This window comes from Barbus barbus, assembly GCF_936440315.1.
Source record: "Barbus barbus genome assembly, chromosome: 35".
NCBI lineage: Eukaryota > Metazoa > Chordata > Actinopteri > Cypriniformes > Cyprinidae > Barbus > Barbus barbus.
In genome coordinates, this window is record NC_136763.1 from 22,576,755 (window position 1) to 22,593,690 (window position 16,936).

The window sequence follows — 16,936 nt, forward strand, 5'->3', positions numbered from 1 at the left end:
CTTTGGCAGCAAGGATTCGGGACACACCCGACATCATAAATGTATGACATCTTTTAGAACATTTCCAAGTTATGAAAGTGTAAATTATGTCAATGTCTTTTGACAACATTATCACATTTAATAATGCATAAAATATGACAGATTGGTCAGGTGTTGGATCAGTGCACCAGCAGATGGTCTAAAGCTGTCCAGTCACTGTAAATGAGAAATGTTGTCTCATAAACTGTGATATCACGTCATTGGACTCATGGTATCATGGCAACATACTGCGCCCAAGACCCTTTGCTGAACAAAACTGTGCCAGGCTAATTCTGTATCTGCAGGCAGCAGAGACGGTCATGTTTTTCTGAAATCCACTAATACTGTTAGTCAGTAAAATTATGCAAAATTATTGCATTACTTATTTTTAATTATTTTCTAAACAAATTAACCTTGACCAGTTGAATACAATGATGCAAGTGAACACAATAAGACTCTTTTAATTCTTTCAAATAATTAATATTAAATTGCAGAAATTATTTGTGAACTGACCAAAGTATTTAAAGCGAGCATGTTACATTTAAAACATGCATATTAACAATAAATGTTCAATTTTGATGTTAAATCACTGTTGTTTTATGTAGAATTCTCCTACATTCTCTACCATATTTAATGCAATTACATTAGAAGTAACTGTAATTAAATTCAAGAAAAATTAAGCGTAATCCCTTACTTTACTTTCTCAAAGTACAAATGCATAAATAGTTTTAATGTTTCAAAAACAAAATAGATTTTGTTGCCTAAAATGTTTAAGGCAACCAGCTTGAGGACATTTTTGAGTTTGTATTCAGTTTATACATTTACATTTATTCCTTTTGCAGATGCTTTTATCCAAAGCGACTTACAATTGGGTAAGGCAAAGAAAATATGATTTTTTTCCATGATAACCCCCCCCTTACCTGTTAGCGTGCTTTTATTTCATTAGTTGATGCTGCAGCAGCTGCCGGGGGTGTTTTAGGAGTCAGTACCTAAACTCACTGGAAAAGCCCACCTGCTGGGCAACTTGAAGGGCTTATTCAGCTGTTTGTACATGCTTGGGGTCTTCCTAACAATAGATCATGGGAATGTGGCATCCTTGCCACTCATCACAGCTCATATGCAGTCCAGCGATCATGAGCGCGACATCCTCAGAACAAAAATAAGGACGTTCTTGTATTACAAATGCACATTGAGAATTTTAGTTTGAACAGGTTATTGCACAATACTTGTAGCATCAGTCTCGGAGATTAGTCCAAGAGGTGCTCTCAGTGATGGCCCACACCTTCTGTAAGTGCTGTTTTGGCTTTGCAGCTCCACACTCTCCCTCTCCCTTGAGAGAACCATCAGCGCTGAGACCTGAGCCAGGGCACTGTCTGAGCTCTGCGTCTTGGCTCTCATAATGTCCTCTGACATTGCTAAGAGCAATGGGTCAATGACTAAATAGTGTCCAAAAAAAACTCTAGTTTAAAACACGTGTCCGGTTCTTAAGAGTCTTTCCTTTGTATTCATGATAGTTTCATATGGTTAAAAAAATTTTTGAAAATGTGATGTGGTATAACCAAAAAGTGTAAAAAAAAAAAAAACTTTCCATAAATACATTTTTACTTTCAAAAATGTTTTTAAATATATTTAAAAGCATGATCATTTAATTTCCCTTTAGGAGCTTCATATAGGACAGCTGTAACAGCCTGATGCCTGATTTATGATCCCAAAAGAAATAGCAAACATGTTCATCATAGAAGAGGTGTTATCGAAGTAATTTATGTATGAATTGCATTTTTTTTATGTTTTTTATATATATATATATATATATATATATATAATTGACCCACATTCCTCAGCAGAAACAAAACATTTGCATGTTGCAGTTGTCAGTCCGTTCCAGTTGACCTTTACTGTGAGCTGTTTCCTCTCCATCTATTTAGCTGCGGCATTGAAGGGTTTAAACTGACTTAGAGCTGCTCAACAGTCTGTCCCAGAAGGCTAGTGACTGCAGCGGAGATGAGAGGTGTTTAAATGGGTTTGTGTCTGTGTGTATGTAGGTCTGTGGAGTATTGATTGCTCATGACTCATAACAATGTCTTGTTAGTATCCACACACAAGCAGAGCAGAAGCCCCCCCACTGCGACCTCTGTGCCCCACTTAGGGGGTTGCCATGACAACTGACCTTTCAGCCTGTTGTCCTGTGGTTTTTAAGTGTTTGTTCGTCGTGTGGATGCATTTGGGCTGATGGTTGAGTGGCCCCAGGAGGCCGTGGTGCATTAGGGACAGAAACTCTCATGTGGCCAGAGATGGCAGAAACGATTAATGCTTGGCGTCAAGTTTTCCAAGAAACACAATCTGACAGTATCTTCCAAAGCAGAAGATAATCAAATGACTAAGAAGAAGCATATCCAGACATATGGGTAGCCGATATTACTTGTTTGTTGTTGTTGTTTTTGTTGTTCAGACTTTTATCTATGTAATGATGCAATTAACCCATGACATGCCGCTCTTTACTGTGATTTAACAGTAGAAAGTGATGGTAAGCGGCATGCACGCATAAATGTTCAACAAATGCATTTACTTTATTAATATGTCAAAATGACATTTTTGAAAGCAATATTTATTAGTGCATATTATTCCATCAAATTAAATGTTATGCCATTTCGGCTCAGCTGATGTGTGTGTGTGTGTGTGTATGTGTAAGTAATAATAACTTAAAGAAATACAGGTAATTTACCAAATTAAATTTCATTGAAAGTATTTTTTTTACATATTAAATGTTTGTATTATTGCAAAAGCAGATAACGCCACATTTCATGTTTTAGAGTTTAAAAAAACACTTGTTTAATCTTTGCAATCTCCTCAGATGACAATGTAGATGCCTGACAAACGTTGTTGTTGTTGTGATCATAGATTTATGGATGTGATTACACGCATTACACAGAGCTTTTCCCTCACCATTGTAACACGCTGCTTTTGCAAGGCTCCGTGAAAACATTTCAGCTTTTCTTTTCCTTTTACGCCCTGACGAAGATATCACAGGTCCATCAAGTTTGTCGAAATTATCCATCCTCGATCACTTTTAGTCAGTTTTGACGAAACTCCTCTTAGCTAGCGCGTCTTTTCAAAGTGAAAGCAGTCTTGTCACCTGACCTGAATACAGCGTGCTGATTCGCTAAAATGGACTTATCGGCGTCTGTTCACAAACAACAAGGGCACTTGTCGGCTTCTGCAGTAAAACGTGAACTCGCGATGCCTTGAAAGTGGACAATACCAGCTTTCTGGACAAAACATGGTAGGGTTATATGTGGAGAATAATGCACCGTGTAGAACATGAGTGTTCTGTTGCTTTAAATGGTCAGTTCCTAAGCTCGCGTCTACGCATGCTCAAGAGTGTTATTGTAGAGAAGTTTCATGTGTGTTGACTAGACTAACTCCTGCATCTCAAGTAAAGATACACTTGTTAAACTGTTCGCTTGTCTCACGGCTCGTCATCAACACACGCCGTTTATCGGTTTTTGCAAATAAACTCTTCATATATATACACACTGTACTCTGTGTATATATAATTCCCCCTTTTGTTGAATGTACCATTTTGCCTAGAAATGTGTTATTTCAGTAGTAAAAATGGTTTTGGAGATGCTGACCAATGTTAATCAGTCGTCTGTTTACAGTTGCCAAGAGAAAAAGCAACCTGCATTAATATAGTGCATTTTTTCAGTAGCCTTGGTTCTGCAAGTTTTTTTATTTATTTATTTTTTATTCTTTTTTCCATAAGAACCTTTTCTTTAATAAAAGAGTTATAAGCCGTGAACCAAACCAACCAGCTATGAGGTCATAAGATTACAAAAATAAATTTGGCACAAAAAAAGCAAAAATCAGACAACAAGCCTGTATAATTAACAGCTTAAGTAAGGAAAATAACTACAATCCCATGAAGCATTGCAGCTGACAAAGTAAAATGGTGGAGAAATATAAAACAACATTTATGTTTATTGCAAAATATGAATATATACAGTGCTTCACTGGATGGTTGCTGAGGAATTCTGCTCTTAAACATGATTATTTCATAAATAAAAAGCATATACCATTATATAGCTCACAGCTGGTATGTTTTCAAAGGGTTTGGGGATTTTTACTTTCAGAGCCTGACTGTTACATTAGAATTAAATAAACAGCTTCAAATGAGAATTTCATTACAAACAACTGTCTACTGTAGCAGTACAACGATGGTAATGATATTTACCGAATTATAGAAAGATTACTGTGTGATATACATTATACTGGATATGTGAGCAAGGCTGCAAGCAGAGCCACACATATGCTTGATGCCTGGATTCCTCTCGGCCCTGTTTGAGTTAGCTAACGTGATAAATCTAAGTAACAGAGCATGCTGTGTGGGAGGATGAGCCGTGGGGAGAAAACCTCAGACGTCTCAACAGGGTTTCTTCTAACATGCACCAACTGTGGTGAGCTGACTAAGAACAACAGCTTTTAGCTGGAGTCTAAACTGGAATAAGAAGGCTTTAAGGTAGTGTGAGATCCATTTATGAAATTGGTGTTCATAAAGGTGTAACCTAATCCCAGAGCATGCCTGCTGCAGAGAGAGATAATGTGAAGATGTAAATTGATACAGTCAATCTATATTGGCTACAAATAGGCTCTGGGATCAACTGTAGGTCATTGACGTTAAAGGGGCAATAGTATAATAAGAGATGCATCCACATCAACTAAATACAGCTTAAAAGCCTCTATTGAAACTGAGTGCACATCTATATAGAGGATGACTGATGGCAGACACTTACTAGTGTTTACTATAAGGCATTGTTCCTAGTTCAGTGTCTTGACTTAATTTTTGTCCATGCATTAAAAATACATTGACTTTTTTTTTTCTGAATTCAGAAATTTATTTAGCTATTTTTTTGGGTGGCATAAACTCAACAATGTCCGTTTGGTATGATATAACTACATTAAAACATAATAATACAAAATATTTCTTTAAAAAACAAATGTTTTAATCCTCGTGTTGCATTCCGGTCGTTTTGACCCTGAGAATACAGCATTTTTCCTGAAAATGTTAACTAATGTTATCGTATTGGACTAAAACTATATGACTTTGCTCACACAGGGTATAACAACTGCCCCAAATTATATTTGATCATTTTTATACTTTTGTATTTTTATTTTATTTTGTATTTTATTATTTAAAAAAAAAAAAAAATATATATATATATATATATATATATATATGTATATATATATGTATATATGTGTGTGTGTAGCCTAATTACATTTGTGGTACTCCTGGTCAAAAATGGCCTGTGTATTATTACCAAATATTGGATTAAATTTTTTTGTCAGCTTGTGTCTGGAACGGATTGATCGTTTGAGGTTAAATACATTGTCAAAAAAAAAAAAAAATTGTGAAATTCATTACAAACAACTTCTTAGAAACATCTATTTATGGTTAAATTAGTAAAATGTCAGTGTTATTGCCCAAAAAATGTCATGGTATTTATGGATTAATAAATCACAATATCTGTAAAATAAATAAATAAGTAAAATAATACCAAAATGTGAATGGTTTTGTTTAGCCTTTCATATAACCAATCAGAAATGACTTTGATATATCTATCATCTAATGAATAATGTGTTTTCTTGTGTCTCTGCAGGGCGAATATCGATGAAGTTGAGACTGATGTTGTGGAGATAGAAGCCAAGCTGGATAAGGTATGAATAAACTCTGTTTGAAATAACTTCATTTCATTTGATCAGTGTCGTCTTTGCCTTGTTTAACTGAGATGTTTGAGGCCTTCTTAATGCTCAGCTAACTAAGCACTAGCGCATTACTGCCTGGATAAAACAGCATAACAAATGTGCACCGAGCTAAATCCCAGCTCGTACGCCATACAAGATTAGGGGAATTCGAGAGAGAAAGCCATTTAGCATTAAGATGCTGAATATTTGCATCGGGGAACTGCAGTCTTGCAGGTCTCTTCTGCTTCAGGGTGTTAGCAGAAGCCTCCAAATCTGCTACGTAAGCTTTCATTGGCTAAGCTATATGTATTGCTGAAGGCCTTAAATTGATAACAAAAGTGCTGCTTTGATAACTGAAATAAAGCTAATTCTTCTCAAAGCAGCTTTTAGCATGCTAGCATTCACTGAGAACAAAGCACAACATGCTAGAGAGTCGAAATCATCCACTGCTAAAATTGTAAACAATAATAAATAAAACTATATGGTTCTTGAGGTGTAGAACTGAATTAAATATGAACATGTTAGTTGAAATTTCTCCTCTATTAGCTGATTCAGAGCAAACTTACATGTTCACTGTGCTACACATGACCATCTTCACATTAGCTCGTTGTGTATTTTGTCCATTTATATAATAAGAAAAAAAAGAATTCAGGATAGCATAGCATTAGCATTTCATGTGGAAGCATAGCATAACGACAAAGAGGACGTTTACAGTCTCAGTCTAGTCTTTTTTCTCTTATGAAAATTGTCCCTTTTTTTACTACAATTAAAGCCCCCCCTCCAAAAAAAAAAAAAAAACATTAACCATGGTTTTGCTACACTAACCATAGTATAATCTTGGTATTTGTAGTAAAACTATGGTTAGGCTATACAAATTATAATCAATATACATTGTTTAGTGCTGCACTGTAATAGTTAAAGGCATAGTTCTCCCAAAAATGAAAATTGTGTTATCCATCATCATGTCGTTCCACCTTTTGTTCATCTTCCGAACACAAATTAAGACATTTTGATGAAATCCGAGAGCTTTCTCCATAGACAGCAACGCAACTGATATTTTCAAGGCCCAAAAAGGTAGTAAGGACATCGTTAAAATAGTCCGTGTGATATCAGTGGTTTTTTCATGACGCTACGAGAATACTTTTTGTGTGCAAATAAAACTAAAATATCAGCTTTATTCAGCTATTGTTTTCTCTTCTGTGTCAGATTAAGATGTGCTTTCACGAAAGTTAAAAATATTAAATTATATAATCAAAATATAATCATATATAATAAAAAATATAACCATATATTAAAGCAATGAGTCCCAAGATGCCAGTGAATTTATAACAGCTAAGGGGCGTTGTTAGGTACGACGCCAAGCGGAAACCCCCTTAGCTGTTATAAATTCACCGTAAACCACGGCTTCACGGGGCTTATTGCTTTTATAAAACGGTTATTCCATATACGTAGTAATAAAACGGAGCAAATAAACTGTAATGATATTAATAAAAACTGTATTCTTCCACCAAACAATGTAGTTCCTCAGAAGCAGTTGTTGTCGAGCAGGTGTAGGTTTGTAGTTTAATTTACAACGGCTTCGAACGCGGCTCAACCAATCAGAGTCAAGGACCGGAACTATCCGTTTTATAAAATAAAAAAATATAACCAAACATAATCAAAAATATAATCATATAATAAAAAAAATATATAAATTGTTAGTGATTTAAAAAAAAAATCACATTTCATTAAAATGATTGCACTTTCACAAGAGAATGTCAACTCGCATGGTTTGCTCACAGTCTCAGTCAAAGCAAACAGCGCAAACGACCACCTGAAAGAAAACAGGCTAGTTATATTACATTTATATTTGAGAAGCATATCTAAAAAGAGATCACTGAACTCCAATGTTATGTAATTTAATTGATCTGTTTCTCTCTGTCCATCAGCTGGTTAAGCTGTGCAGCGGGATGATCGAAGCGGGTCGTGTGTACATCAGTGCCAATAAACTCTTCGTCAACGGCATTCGAGACCTGTCTCACCACTGCAAAAAGGAGGAGATGATCTCAGTAAGTCTTTATTTCTAAATGACTCGGGTAATAGTCAGACTTTCATGAGCCGTGTTGATTTTTTTGATTATTTGTTTCATTTCAGGAATGTCTTGAAAAGTGTGGCGAGAGCCTTCAGGAAATCGTTAACTATCACATGGTAAGACACATTTCCCTCAGGCTCGCTCTGCATGGTCACATGTCCCATAACAAAACACACATGCACACGTTTCAGTCCGAGGTCATAATGATTCATCATGTTAACCTGGCGGGGCCTGCAGTTCTCTCATGGGTGTTTTTATTGTGAAACCGTATTACGTGTGCCGTGGGGTGTAACTCAACCCAGAGAACATGGATCTTTTTACACGGGGCGTTTCACATTATATGTGTTTCTTTTTTCAAAGTCATAAAAGGCATTTTAGTGCACGGACTTGTGTCGAGATTCAAAATGTTTCACCTTTCTGTCACTTTTATTGAGAAGTAAATCTAATTAGGACAGGAAATGTTTAGGATCTAAAGGAGGAATTGGAAATGTTGCAAGCTGAATTCGAACTTGAGCACCACAGATCAATGTAAAATGGTGAAACCACTCATTTTAGTGGGTGACTAATCACATTTATTGGTTCATCTGAGACGGAGTACGTCATCATGCAAGAGTTTTGGGGTGTTTTCCTGTAATTGAAAACAGAGACAGAGTGGCAATCAGTGTGCAGAGCTCGACATGTCTCCTGTTACCGTAGCCACCTTCGCTTTTAAAGAAAGAGGAAATACCAGGGCTGTGGTTTAAAGGACTTGTGGCTTTTTAATTGTCAGCCCAAAGACTGCTGATCCCTTCCTGCTTGTAGCATCAGCAGCATTTGAACAGAAACAGTTCGACGTTTCCTTTGTTCGCTGACTTTCTTGGTCATTCTCGCTGCTTTTATGGGTAATTAGACTCAGTTTATTCTTGTGATAAACTGTTTTTGTGAAACATGACTGCGGTGAACACTGAATTCCTGCACTTTGCCAGAAAGGTCACACCCTCAAATGAACTCGTTTACTCAAATTTGGCGAAAACGTCTCACTCCACACAATTCACATTATATAAAAAAGAAAAAAAAAAAAAAAAGTAAACCGATTCCCAAATACAATTATTTTTATAAATAAAATGTAGGGGGGTTTAGGGGAACTAGGGGACCATTTTAAAAACTATCATAGTTCTACAGACAATTTGTGCCAAGGGAACTAAATTTTCATCTAACAGTAATATTTTGTTTTATATTTCAGCTTTAACAAAGTAATGAAAAAAAAAGTACACTTATGATTTTAGTTACAATAACAACACTGCTTCTTGATTCTTACACACAGCTGTCTGTCTATGGGGGGAACGACAGATGTGTGCTGAAAGGACATTACTTTAATTCACTCCTCTTGTTCCTGCTCTCTCCTGTTTTTCTCGGGTCAAAGCTGTTAACCTGCCACTCTATAAATCTGAAGCCTGGCCATTTTACTCTGGATCTAATCTGCCTGCCTCATAAATCCAGGACGCCCATCGCTGCCAAGTCCCTGGATGCTGCGAATCACTGCCTCTAGATGGGGGAGGGCAGATAGTATTATTATTATTATTTAAATCAGGATTCATTTGTTTTTGTTTTTTGGTGTTTTTAGCCTTTATTATGACAGGACAGTTCGTTGAAGTGGGAGATAGATGGGGGCGGGATTGAGAAAGGTCCACGAGCCAGGACTCGAACTCGGGACGCCCAAAGCGCAATGCCGCTATATAAGCTGGTGCACTGACCATGAAGCTATCAGCGCTGACAGGCACTTTGTGTTTTTGCCTCTTATTCCTAATAATAATAGACAATATTATTTTAGTTTTCACCATTTTTCTACTTTTATTTAGTGTTAATGCAGAATGGCGATCACCGTTAAAGGTTCATTTCACCATAAGACTTTTTAAGCAAAGTAAGATGTATTTGATGCTCGTCCTGTCCTGTTAGCTTGGCAACAAATTTGTGCTAGAATTGTGTAAATCTATAGTAATTACTGTAATTGAATGAAAGCCTGTGTGTCTTTTGATCAGGCAGTGTAAATGGTCTACAGTTTGAGTTGTTGGAATCCAGGCAGTCGTAATTTGAACGAACCTGTCAATGTGACGCCTCACTACCTCCCCACCGAGTGTAATTACTGATATTATCTGTTTGGCGCTGAGGAGTGTAAAAGGAGGCCATAGAAATGAGCGAATGAGTAATGAGAGAGCGTTTTTCACTTGTGATTTTAAAGGTGATAACAGGAGTGTTGTCATACCTGTAGAAGCTGTGCTGTTATACCGACTACCAAACAAGCTCTATGCTGCTTCTGGGTAGATTCGTCTATGTCTGACATCTTGAACACGCACACTTTAAACTCAGTGCCTCAAGACGCATTGCACCAAGTTTGTCGTCAATGACATCCAATGTCATTGGCTCTTTGTGTTCTCCATACTACAGTAGGTTCATGTACTGAAAATATTGATTTTTGTTTTCTCGGATACTGTGTAAATTTGAGGATATGCCATATTTCAGTGTTCAGTGGAATACGGCTCTTGTTAGTGCCTGTATTTGATTCACAAAATAGGGAATAGAATGAGACGTAGCATGTGATTTTTGAAACAAAAAACCTGATTTAAAAGCGCTTTGATGCTTTTAAAGGATATATTTCATCAATAGAGCCATTTCTCAATATGCGTCCTCTTCTGTGAAACGTTATCAGATGCTGGCAAAGTTTAAAGTCTTAATCTGTTAATTTGTTCCTGGGAAAATCATTTTATAGTTTTTAAACTTAAAGGAACAGTTCACCCAAAAATGAAAGTTTTGTCATTAATTATTCACCCTCATGTCGTTCCAAACTTATAAGACCTTTATTTTCATCTTCGGCACACAAATTAAGATATTTTTGATTAAATCCGAGAGCTTTAGACAGCAACGCAACTGACACATTCAAGGCACCAAATGATAGTATGGACATCGTTAAAATAGTCCATGTGATATCAGTGGTTCAACCATAATGTTATGAAGCTACGAGAATACTTTTTGTGTGCAAGAAAAAACTAATTCTTCAATGCATTTTCACGACAGTACCATGACACACGCTAAAGAAGTATCACAACCTTTACTGCAGTTTCTAGTTGCCTTTGAGGACATCAATTTTGCGCTTTACTTCCTGCTAAAAGCTCCAGAACTCGCCTATTGCTGCATTATGTAACTTAGTAAAGAAGTAAGAATCGGCTTATACTCTTTATCATTTCAAGATTTTCATTTTTGCTTAACCACAACTGAGGGTCTGAAAGCCAGTTTGCTTTCTTTCCACTTGAAAGCAACACGGAACCCTTTGTTATTGATCTTGTTCTCTTCCTGCGATGTTTCAGCAGCACATTTTTTGAATTAAACTAATTTAAGTATACAGTTCATGAACGGCCCAGCCATTTGGCTGCCGGGCTCTGTAAAGTGGTCTCGTATGGAAGAGTTTTTTTTGTTTTTTTTTAACGCAGGAAGTCAAAAGCTGAGCAGGCAGTTCAGAGTCACATTAAGACCATTCCAACAGCTTGCAGCCAAGTGCTGAACATGCTGTCTGCCTCCAAAGCGTGTCACTTCCATTTCTGCTCCAAAGAAAAGGAGGTTACCATCTGATATTCCTCGTACCGGTTTGGAACATTTGGATGGGACTGTTTGCCTTTCTATGGTCCGAGTGTTCAGACATTCTCTTCAGCCTGTATTGTATTTAGTGCTTCTTCAATCATAGACTTTTAGAAATTAAAGTTTTTAAAACTTTTCTCTTTTTTACTTTATATATCTATTCAGTGTGTGTATACATATATATATATATATATATATATATATATATATATAAGTATTCATACCTCTTCATTTTTTCACGTTTTATGTTGCTGCCTTGTTAACTGCTTTAAATTAGTTTTTTTTCTACATCAGTCTACACTCCATACACCATTTTGACAAAGCAAAAACAGAATTGTCACAACTTTGTAAATTAATTACAAATAAAAAAACTGAAATAAGTACATTGCATAAGTATTCATACCTAAATATTTAGCTGAAGCACCTTTACAGCCTCAAGTCTTTTTTTGTTTGATGCGACAAGCTTTGCTTATCATCATTTGGCAATTATCTGCTATTCTTCTCCTCACCTCTTCACCTCTCAAGCTCTGTCAGGTTGGATGGGGGCAGACGCACATTTTCAGGTTTATCCAGAAATATTTGATTGGGTTCAAGCTCAGGCTCTGGCTGGGCCACTCAAGGACATTCACAGAGTTGTCTATAAGCCACTCTTGCTGTGTGTTTAGGTCCATTGTCCTGTTGGAAGGTAAACCTTCTGCCCGTCTGAGGCTCTGAATGCTCTGGACTGGGTTTTCATTAAGGCTATCTATATATCTCTATGTCCCTCTGTCCCTGCCACTGAAAAACAGCCGCACAGCATGAGGCTGCTACCAGCACACTTTACTTTTGGGATGGTACTCCGCATGTGATGAGCAGTGCCTGCTTTCCTTTACATCATCCAAGTGGATGCTGCACACTGGTGGTGGTTAAGGAGAGACCCCCCACATGATTGTAAAGCGCTTTGGGTGTACAGCAATACACAATAAAGCGCTATATAAATGCATCATTCATTCATTCCTTCAAACATGATGCTTGGAATTTAGGTTCATCAGACCAGATCATATTATTTCTCACAGTCTGAGGGTCCTTTAGGTGCTTTTTTGCAAATTCTAAGTGTGTTTTCATGTGTCTACACTGAAGAGAGGATTGAGTCTTGCCACACTTTCATAAAGCCCAGATTGATGGAGTGTTGCAGTGGTGTTTGTCCTTCTGTTTCTCCTACAGTTGGGCAAAAAAGTATTTAGTCAGCCACCAATTGTGCAAGTTCTCCCACTTAAAAAGATGAGAGAGGCCTGTAATTTTCATCATAGGTACACTTCAACTATGAGAGACAGAATGGGGGGAAAGAATCCAGGAAATCACATTGTAGGATTTTTAATGAATTTATTTGCAAATTATGGTGGAAAATGAACTTTTGTTATTGACCAAATACTTATCTCAATACTTTGTTATACACCCTTTGTTGGCAATGACAGATGTCAAACGTTTTCTGTAAGTCTTCACAAGGTTTTCACACACTGTTGCTGGTATTTTGGCCCATTCCTCCATGCAGATCTCCTCTAGAGCAGTGATGTTTTGGGGCTGTCGCTGGGCAACACAGACTTTCAACTCCCTCCAAAGATTTTCTATGGGGTTGAGATCTGGAGACTGGCTAGGCCACTCCAGGACCTCGAAATGCTTCTTACGAAGCCACTCCTTCGTTGCCCGGGCGGTGTGTTTGGGATCATTGTCATGCTGAAAGACCCAGCCACGTTTCATCTTCAATGACCTTGCTGATGGAAGGAGGTTTTCACTCAAAATTTCACGATACATGGCCCCATTCATTCTTTCCTTTACACGGATCAGGCGTCCTGGTCCCTTTGCAGAAAAACAGCCCCAATGCATGATGTTTCCACCCCCATGCTTCACAGTAGGTATGGTGTTCTTTGGATGCAACTCAGCATTCTTTCTCCTCCAAACACGACAAGTTGAGTTTTTACCAAAAAGTTCTATTTTGGTTTCATCTGACCATATGACATTCTCCCAATCCTCTTCTGGATCATCCAAATGCTCTCTAGCAAACTTCAGACGGGCCCGGACATGTACTGGCTTAAGCAGGGGACACGTCTGGCACATTTGAGTCCCTGGCGGCGTAGTGTGTTACTGATGGTAGCCTTTTTTACTTTGGTCCCAGCTCTCTGCAGGTCATTCACTAGGTCCCCCTGTGTGGTTCTGGGATTTTTGCTCACCGTTCTTGTGATCATTTTGACCCCACGGGGTGAGATCTTGCGTGGAGCCCCAGATCGAGGGAGATTATCAGTGGTCTTGTATGTCTTCCATTTTCTAATAATTGCTCCCACAGTTGATTTCTTCACACCAAGCTGCTTGCCTATTGCAGATTCAGTCTTCCCAGCCTGGTGCCGGTCTACAATTTTGTTTCTGGTGTCCTTCGACAGCTCTTTGGTCTTGGCCATAGTAGAGTTTGTAGTGTGACTGTTTGAGGTTTTGGACAGGTGTCTTTTATACTGATAACGAGTTCAAACAGGTGCCATTAATACAGGTAACGAGTGGAGGACAGATGAGCCTCTTAAAGAAGAAGTTACAGGTCTGCGAGAGCCAGAAATCTTGCTTGTTTGTAGGTGACCAAATACTTATTTTACAGAGGAATTCACCAATTAATTCATTAAAAATCCTACAATGTGATTTCCTGGATTCTTTCCCCCCCATTCTGTCTCTCATGAACTTGCACAATTGGTGGCTGACTAAATACTTTTTTGCCCAACTGTATCTGCATATATGATCATGGAGCTCAACTAGAGTGACCGTCAGGTTCTTCGTCACCACACTAACCAAAGCCCTTCTCCATCAGTTGCTCAGTTTGGCCAGGAGGCCAGCTCTAAGAAGAATCCTGGTTGTTTCAAACTTCTTCCTTTTAAGGGTAACAGAGACTACATGCTTCTGTGACCCTTCAATGAAGCAGAATTTTTTTTCTGAGCACCCCAGATGTGTGGCTTGACGCAAACCTGTTTCTGAGCTCTACAGACTGTTCTTTTGACCCCAGGGCTTGGTTTTTGCTCTGATATGCATTATCAGCTGTTGGGCCTTTTATTAAGAAGTGTGTGCCTTTCCAAATCATACCCATTCAATTGAATTTACCACAGGCTACTTTCACTCAAAGTCTAGTAACACCTACAAGCAATATGAATGCTCCTGAGCTAAATTCCAACTGTCCCATAAAGCGTGAAAAAAAATGAAGGGGTATGAATACTTTCGCAAGGCACTGTGTGTGTGTGAACAGCTAAGAGGAGGTTCATTAATGTGGCGATTCAGCGCTGATCGAAGACTCAAGTAACTGCTGATACCATACAGTTCTCCTTTACTGGTCCTAATGGAGCCATAGAAATCACGCAAAACTGAGCTCATTTGTGAGATTTCTCGATGTGTTTGAGGTCGATATTGAGCTGTTTTTCAGATAACCATGATTTAAAACATATAATATTATATATATATATATATATATATAATAAATTATAATTTGGAAAGTAGCAAAAAATAAATGACGAAGGCATATTGATATATGGTCAAACCAAAATTTATTCAGACACCTTCAACATTTCTCACATTATAACAGTTTATTCGCTATATTTTAGAAAATGGTAATAAAATATGAAGAACTCAGAGTTAAACTGTGTCAGAACAAATTCATCTTGATAATGTCAGATAACTTTGATAGAAAATTATGCAATGGATTACAATAAACCAAAATTATTCAGCTGTTAAATTTAAGTACACAATTAGATAATACCAATATAGGTTAACCAATTACCAAGAAATGCTTGATTTTGTTCAGTCTGTGGTGTAAAAAGGTTGCATTAGCAATAAAAAAAAAACTTACACTAAACACTAATCACTTATTTTTTATCCATTTTACTGGTAGTCCACTGTATGAAGAATTTTTGGGTATAATATGTCACAGTTCACTTTATTTTGCTATCCTCACTTACATAAGTGAGCTATGGTGTCCTGCACTATAAAAAAATATATCTGGTGTCTGAATAATGTTTGGTTTGACTGTATATAACGAACAAAAGCTTATTAAAATGTATTTGTTAATGTGTTCATTTAATAAACATCAACCCCTGAGACCAAAAAGTGCCTGAAGTTGAAGTGCCCATTTATCGCTTTCTCTCGTTCTCTCATCTTTTGTTCCACTGCTGAAGGGCTTGCAGAACCTCCTCTCTTCTCCATCTCTGTGATGCTTCACTGACTCTTAGCTCTCTGGAGCTAAATAAAAGGCCTGTGCTTTCTGAGGGGCACTAGCATGCATATGTTGGGCTACAGGCCACGATTAAACCTCTTCTCACTCACTCGGCTTATTCAGATCTTCCTCAGTCACTCTCTCAGTCGCCTACAGTCAGTCATCCTCAGACTTTTGATATCTTTCTTAGACTGTCACCTGAGGTCACGCCATCAGTGATGCTCATGCTAGATAAGATCTGAGGTAAAACAAGGCTGGATGAAATGCAGAGAAAGTGAGAACATGAAAGAGGTGTGATGCCAATGTCTAGAGATGTGACCGCAATGTGAAGTCATTAAGTGCTCAGTAAAGCATGCTGGTTAATTACCCTACTGAACAGTGTTCAACACAGTTGTCGCACTCTGAACTCTTTAATTAGACTTTAATAAGAAGAAAATGTGAGTGATGTTTACTTGTGCGAAACAATGCTACAGTGATGCTATGTGGTCGCTAGTCACTGCAGTCACTGTAATGTCCAACTATGTCACAGGAACAACGAGATATTTTATTAAATGATGTGATTGTTTTCATGAGGGCATTGCCCAAATCTGAATACATTCGTTACAGGCAATAGCGTAAAAAACAGCAGAACAACTTGTCCCACTATAAATGATGAAAAATGTGATATCCGTTACAAACATTTCAGTGATTAGGTGAGCGAAACGATAATCTAAACAAATATTTGCTAAATGCTTTGATGTTGTGTGGTTTGAAAATAAATTAGTTTTTGTTTTGTTTTAACGCCAACCAGAAACAAAAAATCTAGTGTTGCTGAATTTAAATACATAGGACGTCTACTCGCTAAAGTCTAAATTGCGTACAATTGTGCAATGTTCGAAATCGCCCCCATACCCTCATTCACTATTCACCGCATTACTCCACTAATATAGTCCACCAGAAGTTGTTCCTCCTCATAGGGCTGGCTGGACAATATGACCTAAAATGAAAATCTGATGTATGTTCAAGTGTTTGTTTCGCAGATAAGTTTGCCTTTAGTTATTTGATTAGGGACGTAACGATGTATCCCAAGCCAGTTGAAAATTGATAAATATATGTGACGATTCAAGTTGAGTGAGATTAAATTTCATTCATTCATTAAATTTTATGAATTATGAAATTATTTTCATTTGTCTTCCGTATAATACATATTAAACTAGTGTTCATAAGCGCAGCGCTGCTGTGTTTACAGCGGAAATGCTATATCGCTGCTGTTCCATAAGCGCCACCTGCTGGCAGAGAGT

General features: G+C 37.5%; 1 protein-coding gene across 1 annotated transcript in view; it reads left to right on the forward strand.

The window, feature by feature from the left end:
* LOC306855234 (arf-GAP with coiled-coil, ANK repeat and PH domain-containing protein 3-like) overlaps window positions 1-16,936 on the forward strand; it is a 74,058-nt gene that overhangs the window by 20,757 nt on the left and 36,365 nt on the right. Inside the window, exons 2-4 of the mRNA XM_079393768.1 lie at window positions 5,676-5,733; window positions 7,689-7,808; window positions 7,894-7,947. Coding sequence (XP_079249894.1) covers window positions 5,676-5,733; window positions 7,689-7,808; window positions 7,894-7,947 — 232 coding nt within the window. The remainder of the gene's footprint in view (window positions 1-5,675; window positions 5,734-7,688; window positions 7,809-7,893; window positions 7,948-16,936) is intronic.